The sequence below is a fragment of the Fringilla coelebs genome (genome assembly GCF_963513975.1).
Source record: "Fringilla coelebs genome assembly, chromosome: 17".
In the NCBI taxonomy this organism is placed as follows: domain Eukaryota; kingdom Metazoa; phylum Chordata; class Aves; order Passeriformes; family Fringillidae; genus Fringilla; species Fringilla coelebs.
The window spans coordinates 12,964,455-12,981,254 of NC_140043.1; the positions used below are offsets into that span (position 1 = coordinate 12,964,455).

Genomic DNA, 16,800 nt, shown 5'->3' on the forward strand with positions numbered 1-16,800 from the left:
CTGGAGTTTCCTGTGAGATGGGGTTTACTTGTTATTAATGAGAAGAATCTCTCAAGGAGCTGATAGTTACATGTTCAAGATAGAGGTGCATAATAAATCCTCTTATATTGTTTAAGATCCAGATTAAAAATTTAAATCAAGTAACTCCTCCTTTCTCTGAGCACTGAAGACTCAAATGTTATGCTGTTATTGTAATCAGCTGCTAAATACTTTAATGTGTTGGGGAAATCAAACTTAATTATCTGCTACATTGCTTTTATAGACACTCACTGATTTAATTTGTTTTTAAGGTTTAATGAAGAAACTAGAAGAGGAGATAAATTTCAATTCCTACCTGGTAAATGAAAAAATACCCAGAGAGATGGAAAGTAAAAAGACTTCAGTGTATTTCTTACAGAAGTTGGTTGCAGAGCCAGCCATGACTCAAGCTGATCTCACTGCCCTGGAAAGTGAGGTGAGGGACCAAGGTCACCCTGCATTTGTGTTCTGCAGCATGCTCTGGGCTGCCTGGACTCTGCAGTGTTCTTATCCCTGCTTCCTATCCCAGAGAAAATGTTTCATTCCCAGAGCAGCCTCCCTTCAGTTGTAAAACCAAAGTTGTCTCAATCCCTAATTGCAAACTCTCTGATAAGCTGTTTTTAAATACCCACAAAAGAGACAGGAATAAGCCAACCCCAAACCAAACCCCAAACCCAAACATAACCTCAGGTGCTAGTGAGGAAATTGTGTTAATTCAGCACTAAAGGGCTGATTTTTCTTCTCTTCAGATTTCATTTGTTTGAAATTCTCCCTGCCATCGAGGGGGTTTATCCCAACACATCCAGAGCTTGTGGAGGGAACAGCATTCCCTGAGGGATGTGTGCTCACAAGATGATGCCTTAATCCCCATGCAATGGCTCAGAACTCTCAGTGTTTGGAAGAGCCCTGCATTGTTTGATTTAGTTTTTAAGAACAAAGAAAATTTAGGCATCAAATACTTGATTTACCTTTCCAGGCTTTTTCATAAGTTAAAAGCAAATAGTCTGAGAAAAACCCCTATTTGTCAGATATCCAGAACGTGCAGAGGGGTTTGTTGCCACACAAGTACATTTATATATTAACTCAATGAAATTTTCCTATTTGCCTAATCCTAAATAAAAGATTAAATTTGAAATATAATGTCCTAGAAGAATTTCGAGGAATGCTAATTATTAGTACTTCTATTGATGATAATGATGAAGATTTACACCAATGTTACAGGGAAGAAGAGCAGTTTCCTACCAGCTGGTGTTTAATACCCCTGGGATTTCCAGCTCAGGCTTTGCCATGAAATGGAGATAATGAGGAAACAGAGGATCCATCTTAAGGGATGACAGCATTAATAAATGGCAGATTAGGGCTGAAATAATAAACCAGCCCTCTGATTCTGCCTCTGCTTTCCTAGATTAGTTCCTCTAATCAAAACAATATTTGTGGCTGCAGTTATGTCTTTCAGCCATGCTTGAAACCCTGGTTTTTTTCACATTTCTTTTCCAAGAGTGTCGTTGGGTTTATTGTAATACTTTAAAAAGCTTCAAGTTTTTCCCTCTTTCTCCATGATGTAACCTTTGATTTGTTATATTTTGGAAGTATCTTCTTCTTGAAAGATAATAAAAACATGTCATACACTTGGCTGTAGTCACAGCATGGCCTTAGGCAGCTTTTTTTTTCTTTCTTAAGTAGGCTTTTTATTATCTCAGTGCCTTAAAAAGGAGCTGAAGAGCACCAACCATGCTTCCACCATGCATTTTATAATATAAAACCCAGGATTTTATTTACAGGAGGGCATTCTTATGCCATTTTCAAATTCAAGCCTGTTCTACCACTAATAGAATGGAATTCACAGGAGAGTTTGTTGGGTTTTTTTCTCCAGGTGTTGGAGTATTTTTAGTCCTATTGAGCAATTTATTTGAGATTCTCAGTTTTCCAAGCACATGGATGTTTCCCCCAGAACTTGCAGGGTGATGCCCAGCACTGTGCCTGGGTTCTGCTCTGACTCCCTGGGCTTGCAGCACATGTCCACACTGCTCCCTTAGCAGCAGCAGAGGATGAAAGTGTTGATGAAATCTTTATCACTTAACCTTATTTGCTTCCCTTTGAACTTCTGTTAAATGGTTGAATGAAAGGGAATTTTAGTTCATGTCAATAAAATTACATTTTTCACTCAGTATGTGGCAATTTCTTTTTTCTGTACCAACTCACTGCATTTTCTCTCCACATGCACCAGTTTACTTCATTTTCAGGGCCAACATCATGGTTCTGCCTTATCATAAAGGCACAGAACTGGAATCCAAAAACAGCCTCTTCCTGGCCAATACTTAATGACTCACAGAGCTTTTTGGGTCTGTTTCTGTGTTTTAAAAAAAGGAACTGGCTGGATTGTAAATCTGGGTTGCAAAGCATTTAATTCTTGGAGAAGACAAAGACACCAAGCTCTGTTTCCTTAGTTTTCCACTGTGTCTTGCAGATAGAGGAGGTCACTGCACAAATGAATCAGCTGATTGAGAAAAGGATCATCACCTATGAGCCAACTGACAGCAAATTCTCCATGTATCGCCAGCAGGTAAGGAGGAACAAAATGTGGGTTAAGCAGGAGCAGGAGGAAAAAATCAGTCTCTGATTGGTTTCCATGCTGATTTTTTCCTTTGGTTTTTCTATTTAGCATCATCAGTAGAAATACATAATAATGGAAGTCAGAAGGAAAATAAAGAGCTGTTGAACATATATATATATGTTTAGGGCTGAGGCAAAGGTTGCTTTCAGTCATGTCAGTGAATCCTTTGACTGCAGTCCTTGCAGCACAGCAGTTCTGCAAGGGGCATTTTGGAGGAGCTACTTTGGTAAAGTTCCAGCTGTGGATGGATTCTTCCAAGGCAGCATGGGGCTGCCTGCTGCAGCTCTGTGCCTTCCTTAGGTCTGACCAAATGTCATTTTTCTTTGATTTCTCATCCTGAGGCTGTAAAATCATCTTGCTATAGAATAGGCTGTCTGGTCCAGTCTTAGTAAATTCCCAAGTTATAAAAAGGATTGATGAACTCAGTGATTTGCAGAGCTTACACAGGAACCTGAGTGATTCCTTCTCCAGGTTACCTGCACCACTGCTAATTTTATGGAGGATCTTCAGTGTGATGCTTATGGTGATGGCTTGAAAACTCAAAAGGCTTAAGTAAAATGTACCAATGGGAGGGAAAAAATATGGATAAGATATGTACTGCAGTTCAGTCCCAAATGCAAAGTGAAACTCTGTTTTTATTTGGAAGAGATGCTCTTCCTGAGAGAGAATCCTGCTCTGGAATGTGCTGGGACCAAGGAGGGTCCACCTCAGGAGCTGAGGTTGCTGCTGGGAGCTCAGAGTCTGGGGAGCTTTTTGCTTTCTTCTGCCAGGGTCTGTTTCACAAAATAATCAGCTCTGTTGTCCCCTGGTTTGTCACCACAGACACCTCGTGCAGCAGAGAGCTGAGCTCCCACCCCAGCACGATTCTGTTGGAGATTTATTTAGGGAGAAAGCTGGTCCTCTCAGCTGAGTGTGAGAAAACTGCTGTGTTTTGGCTTCATTTTTTTGGAAGTTTTCCCTTAAACATGAAGAAACCAGCCATGCCTCAAATTCCTGTACCTGCCTCTAAATGCATGTGTTGTGTTATTTTAGAGTATTTTTCAACAGGATACAGAAAAATGGGTTTTTTAAAAATCCTTGAACCAATGTATACTTATGTTGCCAAATCTGTTCTGTTCAAAACTCAGGTACTATTAAATATTCAGTCTTGTATAAAATATTAAGTGTTTTATCTTCCAGACTAAGAAAAAAAATAATCTGTAATCTACACTATTTCTGTACTTTATTGATTTATTCATCATCTTCTAGCTATTTGCCAAGACTTAGTGTAACATATTTCTGTAGGTTGGAGTAGGTTGGAGTTATAAAAATCTGTATTATGACATTTGTGAGATCTTGGATAACTCTCCAGTTGAGCCATGTTGGTGTATCTTGCATATGCACCAGGAGGGACTAAGCAGAAGAAATGGAGCAGCTAAAATGCCTGCCTTTTTCCTCAATGAAAACCAAAAAATGAGGTGAAGAAATGTAAATCTAAAATGTAAAATACATCAGCTTGAGTCTGGGCAAAAAGGCTGTGCTGGAAACCTCATCCATTCTGGAGAAAGTTGAGATGCTGCAGCCAACTTCAATGAGGTTGTGGTTTAACCTGCTGTATATAATTTATACATTTTATCTAAAAATCATTTTTCTCCTGATTAAACAAGGCAATTTTTACGTTAATGATCTTGCAGGCTTCTATAATTTCCCGGAAAAAAGAAGCCAAGGCAGAAGAGCTTCAGGCTGCCAAGGAGGAGATGTCCAGCCTGGAGAAGCAGGTGGAGCAGAAGAACAGCCAGGCCCATGAGCTGGGAGGCTCTGAAGTCCTGACTGAGGATGAGGTAGGGATTTGTAGCTATTTTCAAATGATTAATTTCTCTTACTCACATCGTGCCCAATCCATTGCAAGGTGTGCAAGGACTCAGTGTTGGGCTGGATTAATATTCCAAATAATGGCAATATCATCACAGTGGTGTGATGGTGAATAACTAACCAGAAAGGTTAGAAATCATATAAAAAAGTCTGTATGATTATAAAGCATAATTCCAGTGATTAGCAGAGATGCAATTAGTCCTGTGGTATTTATAACCCACAAAAGTTTTTACTTAAAACCCAAATTTCCCAGACCCTCCCGAGGTTCAGCTGTGACACTGACTTTGGCTGGCACAGACAGTGAGATTGGCAGCTGTACTTCTCAAAGCAGCTTTTTCTGCTTCAGAAGTTTGCAAAGAATAAGGGAGCTGCAGTTTGGTACTGGTTTGCCAGCAAAATAAATTGACTTTTCTTCAGCCAGTAATTTTTTCCCAGTTGGGAAGAATCCTGCTAAGGGAACTTACAGGCAGAGTCACTGAACTAAAGAGAATTTTATCTGCATCATTCTCAGAGTTAATATCCTTCTCCCATGCATTGTCTTTGCACTGCCATCATTTAGCCAGAAGCACACACTCTTGGCTTGCCTGTTCTTTGTTTTTGTGCTTTTTTAGCATACTACTAAACACAGGGAACACCCTTTTTAGAAGGAACTCCCTTCCTAATCCCAGAGGACGTGGCTGCTCCACAAAATCAGTTACTTTTAAAGGAGTCTAAAAGTGTGGATGAAGAGTTCAGGTGGGAGGAATGGCACAGAGAAGTGGAAATTGGTGTGAAGATGAAGATGTTGGTTTCTCTTCCCATCACACACGGTTCCCTTTCCCTTGGTAACAATAAGAGGGAACCCACTGCATTGCATTTCTCTCCACTCCAAGGTTTTCAGCTCCAGTGGACACATTGCTGGAGTCTTTGACAAGTTTTTAAGTAAAAATTAAAGCAGAAAGCTGACAATTTGTGTTTTGTGACATGTGATGGAAAGAAGAGTTTAATTAATCAACAAGAATGTATTACCAAGACAGCAGCATATGTTTTACATTATCTGCACAGGCACTGTAAGGTAAGAAATAATTGTGCCTATTCTTCAGGAGACAAGAAACTGATCCATAGAAATCTGAGGAGAACTGGGTAGGAAGGAAACCTCACAACATTGTGAAAGGCTTAGTAATGAAAAACTCAAGTTAACTGTCTGACACAAGGAAGTGGCTCAAGACAGAAAAAGGACAAGATCTGTTTTGGACATGGCCTGCATTCCTTTTGTTCAAATATGTTCTGCTTTTGATTTTTAAAATATTTTCAATTCTTCATAGAGACAAGGATAAAGGAGCAATTTGGAAAAAACCGCTGGCTTAAAATCAGAAGTGTTTGTCTTTTCATAAGAAGCATTTCCTGGTTTGTAAAATATTTTCTGCAAGGAAATGTGTACTGGCAAGGAAGTCAATATATAAATCCATGTCCTGTTCATGTTTATTACTTCCTTAGGTGAAGTGCAGTGGTACTCACAGGCACCAGTGCAGAGCAGTAAAAAGGGTGTTTCCTGTGCCTAAAGACTAGGAAAAGATTTGAATTCTTGATGGTTTTTGGTCATTTCTGTTTCAAAGGTCATGGTTTCCTCATCTGGAAGGTGGAGACAGCAATGTTTAGTTCTTTGTAGATGTTTGCTGCCAGAATTGCTGCACAGGGCCTTGGTGCTGTGGATTCTGCATCTCCTCCCAGTCCATGGCAAATGCACAGAGCCAATCCTGCCTCAGAGGGGGTGTGAGGAGCCAGGGCTGAGATGAGACAGGGCTGGCAGGGAAGAGGTGATGAGCAAAAGTGGCATGAGCAGTTCTCCCTCCCCAGTGAAAGTCTGGGTTCCTCACTCCCAGCCAACCTCCTGCTGCAGGTTTGTTTCTGGTATGTTCCGCTTCAGGATTTGTATTTTCTGGTTCAGTGCTCCAGTTTTGAGGCAATAGCAGAGGAAATGTTGATTAATGTGGTGGTGAGTCAGTGCTGCAGTTCATGGGGACAGGAGGAGTTTGTCCATTCAACCTTCACTTCACACTCTGACAGCCAAGAGCTTCCTTGCACTTTCCTCTTCCAGTGACACGTTTGACATTTAGTTCCTCCATTTTTAAAAAGGCAGAAAGAGGGAGTTTTAACAAATAGCTTTGCTGTCTTAAATTTAAATGGATTCTTTAATCCTATCAAAGTGTTACAGTCAAATCAAAGCACTGTTTTTCTCCCTATACCCAGCATTTCTGATCTTTGCTTTGTCTCACTTTGCTCTGTTCTGTTCCATCCCATGGCACTCTCAAGGCTTGGCAATGGAGGAATCAGCACCTTCCTAACTGGTGCTCCCAAAGCAGCATTTGGATCTCCAGTTGAGGTGGTTTTAGCCTTTCCTTCACCAAAAGGTCAGGCCTGGCTTAGATTTTTAGGTGCTGGTGTTTTGCTTTCTTCCACAGTCATGAAAAGCATTCCACTGGCTGTGAGAGGTTGTACACCTGGATAGAACTCAGCAGAAACAGCAGGGAGTAACCAATTCACTTACATCAAACACAGAAAAGTAGGAATAAATTGTCTTTGTGGATTCTGAAGTCTTTTTAAGTACTTCAATCAAAGTGCAGTGAGCAGGGGGCACAGTTGGCAGCTCCTCACTGCAGCTGTCAGATCCTGAAAATTAGGGAATCACATGTTGACACTTGGAATGCTGGATGGTTCAATTACAAGTGATCCTAGGTAAAGCTGGGCTATTTTTAGTCCTTTACACAACCCATTGTACTTTCCAGAGTTCAGCACAGGGCCCCAAGAATGCTGAGTTTCCCAAGGATTCAGAGTTTTCTCAGAGCTTGGCCACTTTTCCTCCAGAACTCTTGAGCCACCTGAATCTGCCAGATTTTTGCTGTGGAAGTTCCCTGAACCAAACACCTGCAGAGATTCAGGGAAATCTCCCAGAGCTGAGCACTCCCTCAGCACCCCCTGCCATGGATAAATCCTGCATCTCACTGACCTGTGAATCTTCCCTGAGCACTGAAAATGGGTTTTCATTACAAATATTTAGATTGATTCAAATTATTAGCAATGGCTGCTTTAATACTTCTTGCCTGACCAGAAGCAAGCACTCTTGGAAAATGCTAAGGAAGAGTTTTCCTGGCTGAGCTGTGCCATGAGCAGCCTGTAGGATACTTTCACTTTATTAGACTGAGCTTCTACTGCTCTTATCTTTTAGAAACTCATCCTTCTATGTCTGAGTTGTTAACTCTGTCCAACACTGTCTGTACTAGCTTGAATTTAGAGCCTCTTAGGAAAAAATATGGAAAACCTGTCATGTTCAGGAACTTTTCCTAACTGAATTTTAATACTTTGGACAGTCTGTATCCCATTAATTAGTCTAGTTAGAAATTAAAACATCTGTTCCTCACTTATTAATAAAAATAGATATAGTCAGCTAAGATTTTCTGCTGCATGAATCCAGGAATACTATTTTAAAAGACTTGACTCCAAAGTGAGCAATTTATCTGGGATTTGTTCTTTGGAGAAAACAAGCTTTATCCATTTTCTCCTTTAATGATAATCTTGGAATAAGAACCTTGTGAAAACTTCTCCTGGGGCAAATGTGAGGTTAAAGGAGATGAGGTGAAGAGCTTGTAGTGAAAAGCCAAGGCTGCAAAGGGGAGCTGGGCTCTGGTCCTGACCTCAGAGGTCACCAGGCTGACGTCCTTTCCTGCAGGGGGAGAACCTGCCAGGCTCTGGATGCCCCTGGAGAAGCCATTTCTACATCCCTGATTGCATTTTTGTTTAGAACTGTTATGGTAATTCCTTCACTAAGTGTGGAGAGACTGAATCTGGTGATACCAACCTCTTCCAGATTCTAATAAATGGAGAAGCATAAAGGAGGTGCATTGCTGGATTCTTCCAATCAAAATGGAGCATAATCCAGGAAATGTGCCCAGGGATGGTACATGCCTGTGTTATATGAGAAATCAAAGTCCTGTTTTCATTCACTGTGTTCCATAATCTGCATTCCAGGCTTGTTATGTTACAGTCACCCATAAAAATAGCCAAGTGGAAAGGCAGAATCTTTGCTTGCTTTCCCTTGGATGGTTTTTGTGTCTCCAGGGGCTCTGACTGGGCTGACACAGGCTCCAGGCTGGTTTGCTTCCACTGCTCCCTTAATGCCAGCACTTGGTTCTCATCCAGTCATTTCATCTCAGAAGCTGAAATAATTGCTTGTGTTCAATTGCTTGAGAAAGAAAAGCTGCTGGTGGCCATGGCCTTGACTGGAACATCCCTGCATGGGCAGATCCATGGGAATTCCAGGATGAGCCTGCTGAGTCTGGACACAGGGAGCAGCTGCCTCGGTCTGTGGGAAAATGCTGCTGCTGCTCAGGAGTGGATTCCTTTGGTTACTTCACTTGAAAGTGATGTGGCCAAACAATGTTATTTCTCTGTGAACTATTCCAATTATTGAAAAGCCCTTTCACCACAGTAAAATGTTCTGTGGCATTGATTTCTCACATATGCAAGAGGTGTATAAAGCCTCAGAAGCAATGCTCACACAGATGAAAACATTGGTATTTTATATGTTCTTTTAATTTTTGGAAACCTATGGAATGACTCTCAGCTTTTAGGCTGAACAAACCTAATTTTGCTGTAAGATCCCTACAAGCTGTTGATTTAAGTAGAGTTAAATCTAAGAGCTCCAGCCCAGAACTTGGCCCTGGATCTAAAGGAGCCTTCAGTCAGTGAGATTTTGAGGAGCTAATCTGTGCTGCCCTTGGAGTAAATCAGGTCCTTTGAACATTTTGCCAAATTATTGATTCATTTTCTACACAGATGATCACTTTCCTGCTGTTGTTTATATCTGTTTTACTTTGTTTGCTGCAATAAAAGCTGTGTGAAAGGTCAAGTTTGCTTTAAAAAGCCAGAGGTTGTGCTGACATGCACCTCCTAAAAGGAACAGATTTCAGTTGTCACTGTGAGCAACTTGTAGTTCATTTGGGATGAAATTTGTATTATATAGTCCTAAGGTAATCAACTAATAATAGAACAGTGGTGGAATTGGTTCGTTAATCAACAAGATCCTTTGACTTCCATTGTAAAATACATTATGCTTTGAATATTGAATATGCAAATACCCTTCTTCCCACTCGAGCTATTTTCAAGACCTTAAAAGTGAAGAGAATTATAGTTTGCTTTTCATCCTGGGATGCACTGACAGAAGATCATTCAAATTTGATAGCTCTGTGTGGTCACATATTAAGTTTAATCCTTTACCTCATTCTTTATTATATTCCACTGGTCAAATGAAATGTCCCAAGGATGAAGACAGATTGCTGTGCTTTCCCTTTTTTCCTCAGCTGGTTGGAGAGATTGTATTTATACTTTTGTAATCACTTGGAAATCACAGAAAGCTTGGTATTGTCTAAGCAATTAAATGAAAAAAAAAAGTCTTTTGTATTAATGAAGAGGAGGTGATGGAATTTGCTAAGAAAAGGAATGAATTTGGTGCTGCTGTATTAAATGTGCCAGTAATGTAGCAGAGAGTGTGACAGGGGCTCAGGTGACCTTGTGTATCCTTGTCCTGGGTAGTAGCAGGATGTAGGATGTTATCCCAAAGCCTCTCAGAGGCCAATCTGCATAGAGCACATTGAGTAATTTGTGGGTTTGTTCTTTCACCAAAAACGTTTATAGCTTTTGGCTTTAAAAATAGTTCTGGAGCGTAGCAAGAGAGAGGCAGCTTTGGCCTAGATATTGCACAGGATGGCAGATGAACAGGGTTGATTTCATTGTGGGCAGTTTGCCCAGGACACTTTTTATAGAACATACAGTTACTCTGGGGGTTCTTAGCCTTTGGTCACATTGGGGGTTTGGGTTTATTCTGTAGAAGGGGGAGGGATAATTTCACAAAAAGAAAAATTAATGTAAATTTTGAAATTGAAGTTATTTTATGTTTGAATTTCAAACCTGTATCAGTGGGAGTGGGATTAATTTTCCTCCTGGGGCTGCCTGGTCTGTGCTCCCTGCACACACTGAACACCTCCTCATCCAGGAGCATTCTGAAGCCTGTTCTTACATCATTTACTCCCATAAATTTTATTTGCTTTGCATCTCTGGATCTGAATGCATTTTTTGAGCTGTGATTGGCATTTACCTTGTAGCTCTCATGTAAAATCCAGCAATAAGAGCTGAGACTGCACAACAGATGGAAAACATTAAAGCACAGAAAAATCTTTCCTGTTTGTTTCAGCCCCTGGTGCTTGTGTTTCAAACTGAACACACACAGGTCCAGGTGTGAATCAGCTAAGGCTGTTGGACTGTAAGGATTTTTATTATTTTACTCGGTTTATAATAAAAATGTAAATACTCCATTGCTTTAGATTTTGAGTGAAATAGATACTGCATTTCTCTGTTTCTATGTTTTTATTTTCCTGGGTTTGAAAACTTAGCCAGCAATATCATCCAGGTCTGCAGGAGTCAAGGAAAGAGAACAACAAGTTTTAACTACTGAGAACATAAAAAAAAATAAAATCTTTTCCCATGTCCTCTTTCCTTCCAATTTAGCTGCTGGCTATTACCATGTTTTGGTCTGCAGGGCTGGGGCTCTGTTACAAGTGCAAATTACTGTTGCATTAAGTTTTTATTATCCATGACTCCCAAAACGTTTTGCAAGGAGTATTTACTTTTCCAGCTGTCAAATGGTGGTGAGCAGAAGGGAGTGATCTCAGGCCTGCAAACGAGTGAGCTGGGACAGAAAGCAGAGGAGCTGCTTTCCTTGATCTCCCTCAGTGAACGAACGCAGAGCTGAAAATAAATAGACCCCGGGCATCCTGAATTCCAGCCCTCTGTTCCAACCACTGCATTTTGGATGTGCAGGACACAGAGCCCAATTACATTTTCTGCTGTGCTGAGGCCCTGTTGCTGCTCTCTCCCCCCAGTTCAAGCAGTACGTGAGCAAGCTCCGGAGCAAGAACACGCTCTACAAGAGGAAGCGGCAGGAGGTGGCGGAAATCACGGCCGAGTACGGGATCCTGCAGAGGACCGAGGAGCTCCTGCGGCAGCGCCACGAGGCCACTCAGCAGCAGCTGGTACCTCAGCTGGGGCTGCTCCCCACCCTCCCTGCCCTGGGGGCAGCCTGAGCATCCCAGGATGCTGCTGGCATTATTCCATTGTGTGTCACCTTGTGCTGCTCCCCAGCTCCTGCTGCCCTGGGAACAGTCTGAGCATCCCAGGGATCCTGCTGGGATTATTCCAGTGTGTATCACCTTGTGCTGCTCCCCCAGCCCTCCCTACCCTGGGGGCAGCCTGAGCATCCCAGGATGCTGCTGGGATTATTCCATTGTGTGTCACCTTGTGCTGCTCCCCAGCTCCTGCTGCCCTGGGAGCAGCCTGAGCATCCCAGGATGCTGCTGGGTATTGATATCACCCCCAGCTCCTGCTGCCCTCCCTGAAGGAGCCTTTGGGGTAGAAAAGGGATTTTTGGCTGTTGACTCTGAGGCTGCTCTACTTTGTGTCCATCAGAACTGGTCTGCAGCTTCTTTTTAGACTGAGAGGCCTGACCCTGCTTTTTAAAGTGGATGGTAAATCTGTACAAATGCTGCTTGGGGCAAGGCTGGATGCTTAAATTACTTTTTGGTATCCATAGATGTAGTGAGGGTTTAGAGAATGACCAGCAGCAAATAGGATCCAAGTTACTGCTGTAAAATATATAGGAATAGTATTTAAAGAAAGAGCAGGCCAGAAGGAAACATTCTAACCCCAGAATATTTAGAATAAAATATGTTTAAATTTAAAACTGGATGAATCTTCCCTAAGCCAGAAGGATTTCTGCTCTGGATAACTGTAAGCATCTCAAATTCAGGAACACTCTGTGGTATTTTCTTCCAATCCCTATATTCTTGTTACCAAAATACTTTACAAAATAATTTGCAGTATTTTCTGATGAAGCAGACAGATTTTACACATTGAACTTCTTCAGAGCCTGACCTCCAGCCCGCTTTGCTCTGTGGAAACTCTCTGTTCACTTCACTGAGCAGTGGATGGCCAAATATTGTATTTACAGAGGGGTTTTCTTGTCCTGCTGTTCATGCATTAGATAAAATCTACTTTTCTGGAAGCTAGATTAATATATTATAATAAATTTATTAACAAAATAAATTAATCACAGTACTTACCTTTTTACTTCTTCACAATATTTGGCTCCACAGAGGAATTTTCTGTTTCTTGGTTAATGGACTCAAACCCAGCATTTATTGTTTGTGTCTGCAGCAAGCAATTGAGGAGAAGAAAGGAATCTCTGGATACAGCTACACCCAGGAGGAGCTGGAAAGAGTCTCTGCAGTGAAGAGTGAAATGGATGAAATGAAAGGCCAGACATTAGATAACATATCTGAAATGGTGATTTTTGTCTTAAACTATTGCATTTCCTCAGTTTGAGTGTCTGGTTCTTCAGGATATAAAACCCAATTTAATGTTTTTGTTTGGGTTTATCATTTTCCTTTAATCTGTGTTTATACATATATATATATATATATATATATAAATATTTCTAACAAATACATCTGCAAAGATAATCTTGACAAAGTTTACTAAAATTTACATTTCTCTTTTTTAAAATCCTACAAATAAATCCTTCTATTCTTGCCTCCAGAAACTTTAGGGATATCAAATCTTCTTGCCTTTGATTTTTTACTTTTTTGGTGATTTCAGAAGTGGTTTCATATTTGTTCTTATTTGACACATTATTTGAAAGAGATGAATGGTTTGAATCTGTAATGGAGGCTTTTTCTAAAATGTTTGTAAATCACTGGAGTTAAGCATTTGTTGAAAAGATACTTAATATGCTTAAAGAGCTAATAGCCTGTCTTTTTCTTTATAGGCTGATTTTCAATTGCCCTTAGAACTGTCATGTTTTAATTTACCTGCCCACATAGCCATAGAAGCAAGAAAGAACTTGAATTTTTAATTTAAAAATATTATAAGAGAGCAAAAAGCAAAATAGCATCATTTTAACTCATTAGGGCATTTCTAAAATACAATGGTGTAACTAAAATAGAATTACTCTCAAACAGAAAGGTGGATGCAATTTGAATTTTCAGTCTAAATATATCAAAGTGACTCAGTTTTAGCATTTTCAAGCTTTATTTAACCTATGTATTTGTTTTCTTAGGGATTTCCTCCTTTCTCTGAGCCCCCTCTGTGCTTCCCCTTCATCTCCCCTGCTCCTTCAGCTCTTTGGTGTCTGCCACAAGAGCAGTGCCCTGGACTTCTCTGGGATGTCCTCAGTTGGAACAGTGGGAGCAGAATTTGCCTGGTTTGTGGGAATGACCCCACTGCCAGATGGGCTTTTCCCCTTTCTTAATTAGGCCTGAACTTCAGTTGGATAATTAAGGTTTCATCACACATTTTTGCTCTCCGTATTTTGGTTTACTTCCCTTTCTTTTCACATTCCTAATTACATAAATGTACAATTAGGGTTATAGAGTTCATGAATATTATTTTGTCCCTTTCTCAGGTGAAGAAACTGAATGCTATGGTGGCAGAGAAGAAGGCAAGCCTTGCTCCTGTCATCAAAGAGCTGAGGCAGCTGCGTCAGAACTGCCAGGTTTGTAGAAACACTCCCTTCTTTCTGTGTAAACCAAGTCAAACCCACAAATTAAATCCAATTTCCAGATCTCTGAAGGGCTCTACAAGGACATGATCAACTCTGAGGGAAAGCTGGAAATAGCAGAATGTGTCAACAGCATTTGCAGCAAGCAACGTGCTAAAGGTTGGGATTTGTAAAAGCTGACAGTGCAGGCACAGAATTCAGTCCTTTATAGCAATTTAAAAAATTACTACATCAGGGAAAAGTGTGAAAAGTCAGAGTTCAAACCTAAAGCAAAGCTAGTTTCAGATTAGTTGCAAAGCTATTTCTGGATTTCAGCACTGGTGATCCCAACCAAGCCTGTTTTTCTGAGTGGATTGCAGATAACTTCTCATCCAAATGTTGGCTGCATTGATCTAATTCCTGCTTTAGTCTGTGGCTCTGACAAATTTGTCCATTTGTTCTCAAAATTTTATAGAGAGCTGGGGAAAAAAAGTCTTTTGGGTGTACAGCTGCCATAAGTTGGCTCTTTACCATGGAATTAAGTAAACTGATGCATTTATCTATCAGTGAAATTTCCAGAAAATCTACTTTTAATGCTTCCATTCAAAGTGTCAGCGGATGAAATCCAGCAAAGAGGTTGTTTGTGCTTTTCATAGGGAACACTTATAGTGATCCTTTCTTAATGTCTATTTTTATAATTATTTGTTCTTTCTTCTTGCAAACACAGCCTTGTTACCCTGGCAGGGAACAGAGGGAATTTCCTTCTCTCTGATCCCCAGAATGGGGGGGTTGGTGCTTCCCTGTGTAACCACGGCCATGTGCCTGTGAGGGTCACATCCAGGAGCTGGGGCTGGTGTGTGAGGGGCCTGAGTGTCACATGCCAGCCAAAGGAAGATTTCCTTGATGCAGCCTTTTGCCCTTTTCACCAAGGAATTAACTCAGGAATGTGATGAGAAGAAGATCCAATATGACAGTTGTGCGGCCGGGCTGGAGACCAATCGCTCGGCGCTGGAGCAGGTGAGCTGGGGCTGGCTCCTGCTGGGGTTGATGCTGGGCTGCAGTGCCCCTGCCTCCCTCAGCAGGAGGAAAGTACAAATCAGTGAGACAGTGTGACCCTAGGCCGTGCCTGGAGCTGCTCTGGGGGGTGGCTGCAGTCACACAGGTGCTGAGCAGCAGCACATGGGCTCAGGGTGCTTTGTGCAGCTCTGATCAGCAAGGGTGTGAGTCTGCCAGAAATGCTGCTGCCCTGGAGAGTGTCTGTTAGGGAGGAGTTTGACCATAAAATAAAGATTAATTGATCAAGGCAAATCTTTCTATGTAGTTAGCAGTTTCACTGCATTAGCAACAAATTCAGTGGATAATTAATGACTGAAACTGGTGGTGAGGAGACTTCATTAAGTGGGACTGTCTTGTATTGCTGCTTTGTCTCACTCCATCACTCCTGTGAATTTTGACTGGGCTTGGTTTCTCAAGGCCTCGCCCTCAGAAGAATATACTGCAAGGTAAACAGGGAGTTTAAAGTGTGGGTGGATATACAGACAGTTGTTTTCCTGCTCTAAAAGTTCCTTCGTACCAGATGGACCTGGTATGAAATGGACCTTCCAAAGGAGCTATTTTACAGCAGCAATCAAGGCTTTTCTTCTTGGCTGACAACTCCTAGTCATTTTCTACCATGGTGACAATCACATCCACTGACTGACCTGGACATGAGTTGAACTGTAGAATTCAGTTTTCCAGCTGATGGTCTGGAAATCACACAGTGACAGAGCTCTGGAATTGCAAATGCTGTGCAGCCTGGAATGTGTGCAGGAATTCCATTGGGATCATGAGGTTTTTTGGGAATGGGAGATTTAAAGATGGCAGCGACCCACTATGTCCAGACTCCTCCATATAATTATTGCTTGGTGATTAACATACTATTGGCATGTCTGTAGCTTCTATCATGCACTTTGCAGATGTGTTCCAGGAAATGCTTGTTCACAGCTGTGCCTGGCACTTCAGATGTGCTGAGGAACAGGAGTCTTGGCAGCACTGTGAAGTGTCTGTTACAAGTCAGGCATTAATAAAAACCTGGTAACAACCATTTTGCATCTCTGACTGTGACTGAAACTGCAAATCTAAAAACACTCAGTTGTCCTTCGCTCTAAAAGAGGCTTGAGAGAAGCCCAAATTTTATAAACATTTTAGAATTTATCAGTTCAGGATTATTACTATTACTATTATTATTATTAGCATTATCATTACTGTTATTAAAATTATAAACTCTCATGGTTTATATGGCAACACAGGGCATCTGCTGGGAGCTTGCAGTCACCATGAGCTTTGGAATCTTTCTCTTTTCCCACAGGAAGTGAAAGGGCTTCTTGAGGAGTGTGCCCAGGAAGAGAGCAACTACCGTTACATTAACTGCATGAGAAGGGTGAGAGCACCAACTGTTCTCTGTGAAATGAAATGGCAATTATAATATACACACCCATAGATGTATTTCATGGTGTGCTTCTTCCCAGAGCCTGGAGATCCAGCTGCAGCGTGCCAAGGAGGAGATGAAGGCCTACGTGTCCCCAGACCCGCAGGAGCGGCGCAGGGCGGTTCGGTGAGCGGGGAGGGCTCTCTCCCCTTGGCAGGATTCTCTCCCCTTGGCAGGATTCTCTCCCCTCAAGGTGACCTGAAGGAGATTCACAAACTGAGGCTGAAGTCAGGAATTTTCTCATTGGCATTTGGGCCGGAGGAGTTCACCTGATAAATTTAGAAA

At 41.4% G+C, this 16,800-nt stretch overlaps 1 protein-coding gene across 1 annotated transcript in view; it reads left to right on the forward strand.

The window, feature by feature from the left end:
* Positions 1–16,800, forward strand: part of IFT81 (intraflagellar transport 81) — a 36,337-nt gene that overhangs the window by 14,040 nt on the left and 5,497 nt on the right. The window contains exons 8-16 of the mRNA XM_084217350.1: positions 291–454; positions 2,486–2,581; positions 4,306–4,452; positions 11,398–11,547; positions 12,728–12,856; positions 13,974–14,063; positions 14,979–15,065; positions 16,396–16,467; positions 16,556–16,641. Of these exons, the coding sequence (XP_084073476.1) occupies positions 291–454; positions 2,486–2,581; positions 4,306–4,452; positions 11,398–11,547; positions 12,728–12,856; positions 13,974–14,063; positions 14,979–15,065; positions 16,396–16,467; positions 16,556–16,641 (1,021 nt within the window). The remainder of the gene's footprint in view (positions 1–290; positions 455–2,485; positions 2,582–4,305; positions 4,453–11,397; positions 11,548–12,727; positions 12,857–13,973; positions 14,064–14,978; positions 15,066–16,395; positions 16,468–16,555; positions 16,642–16,800) is intronic.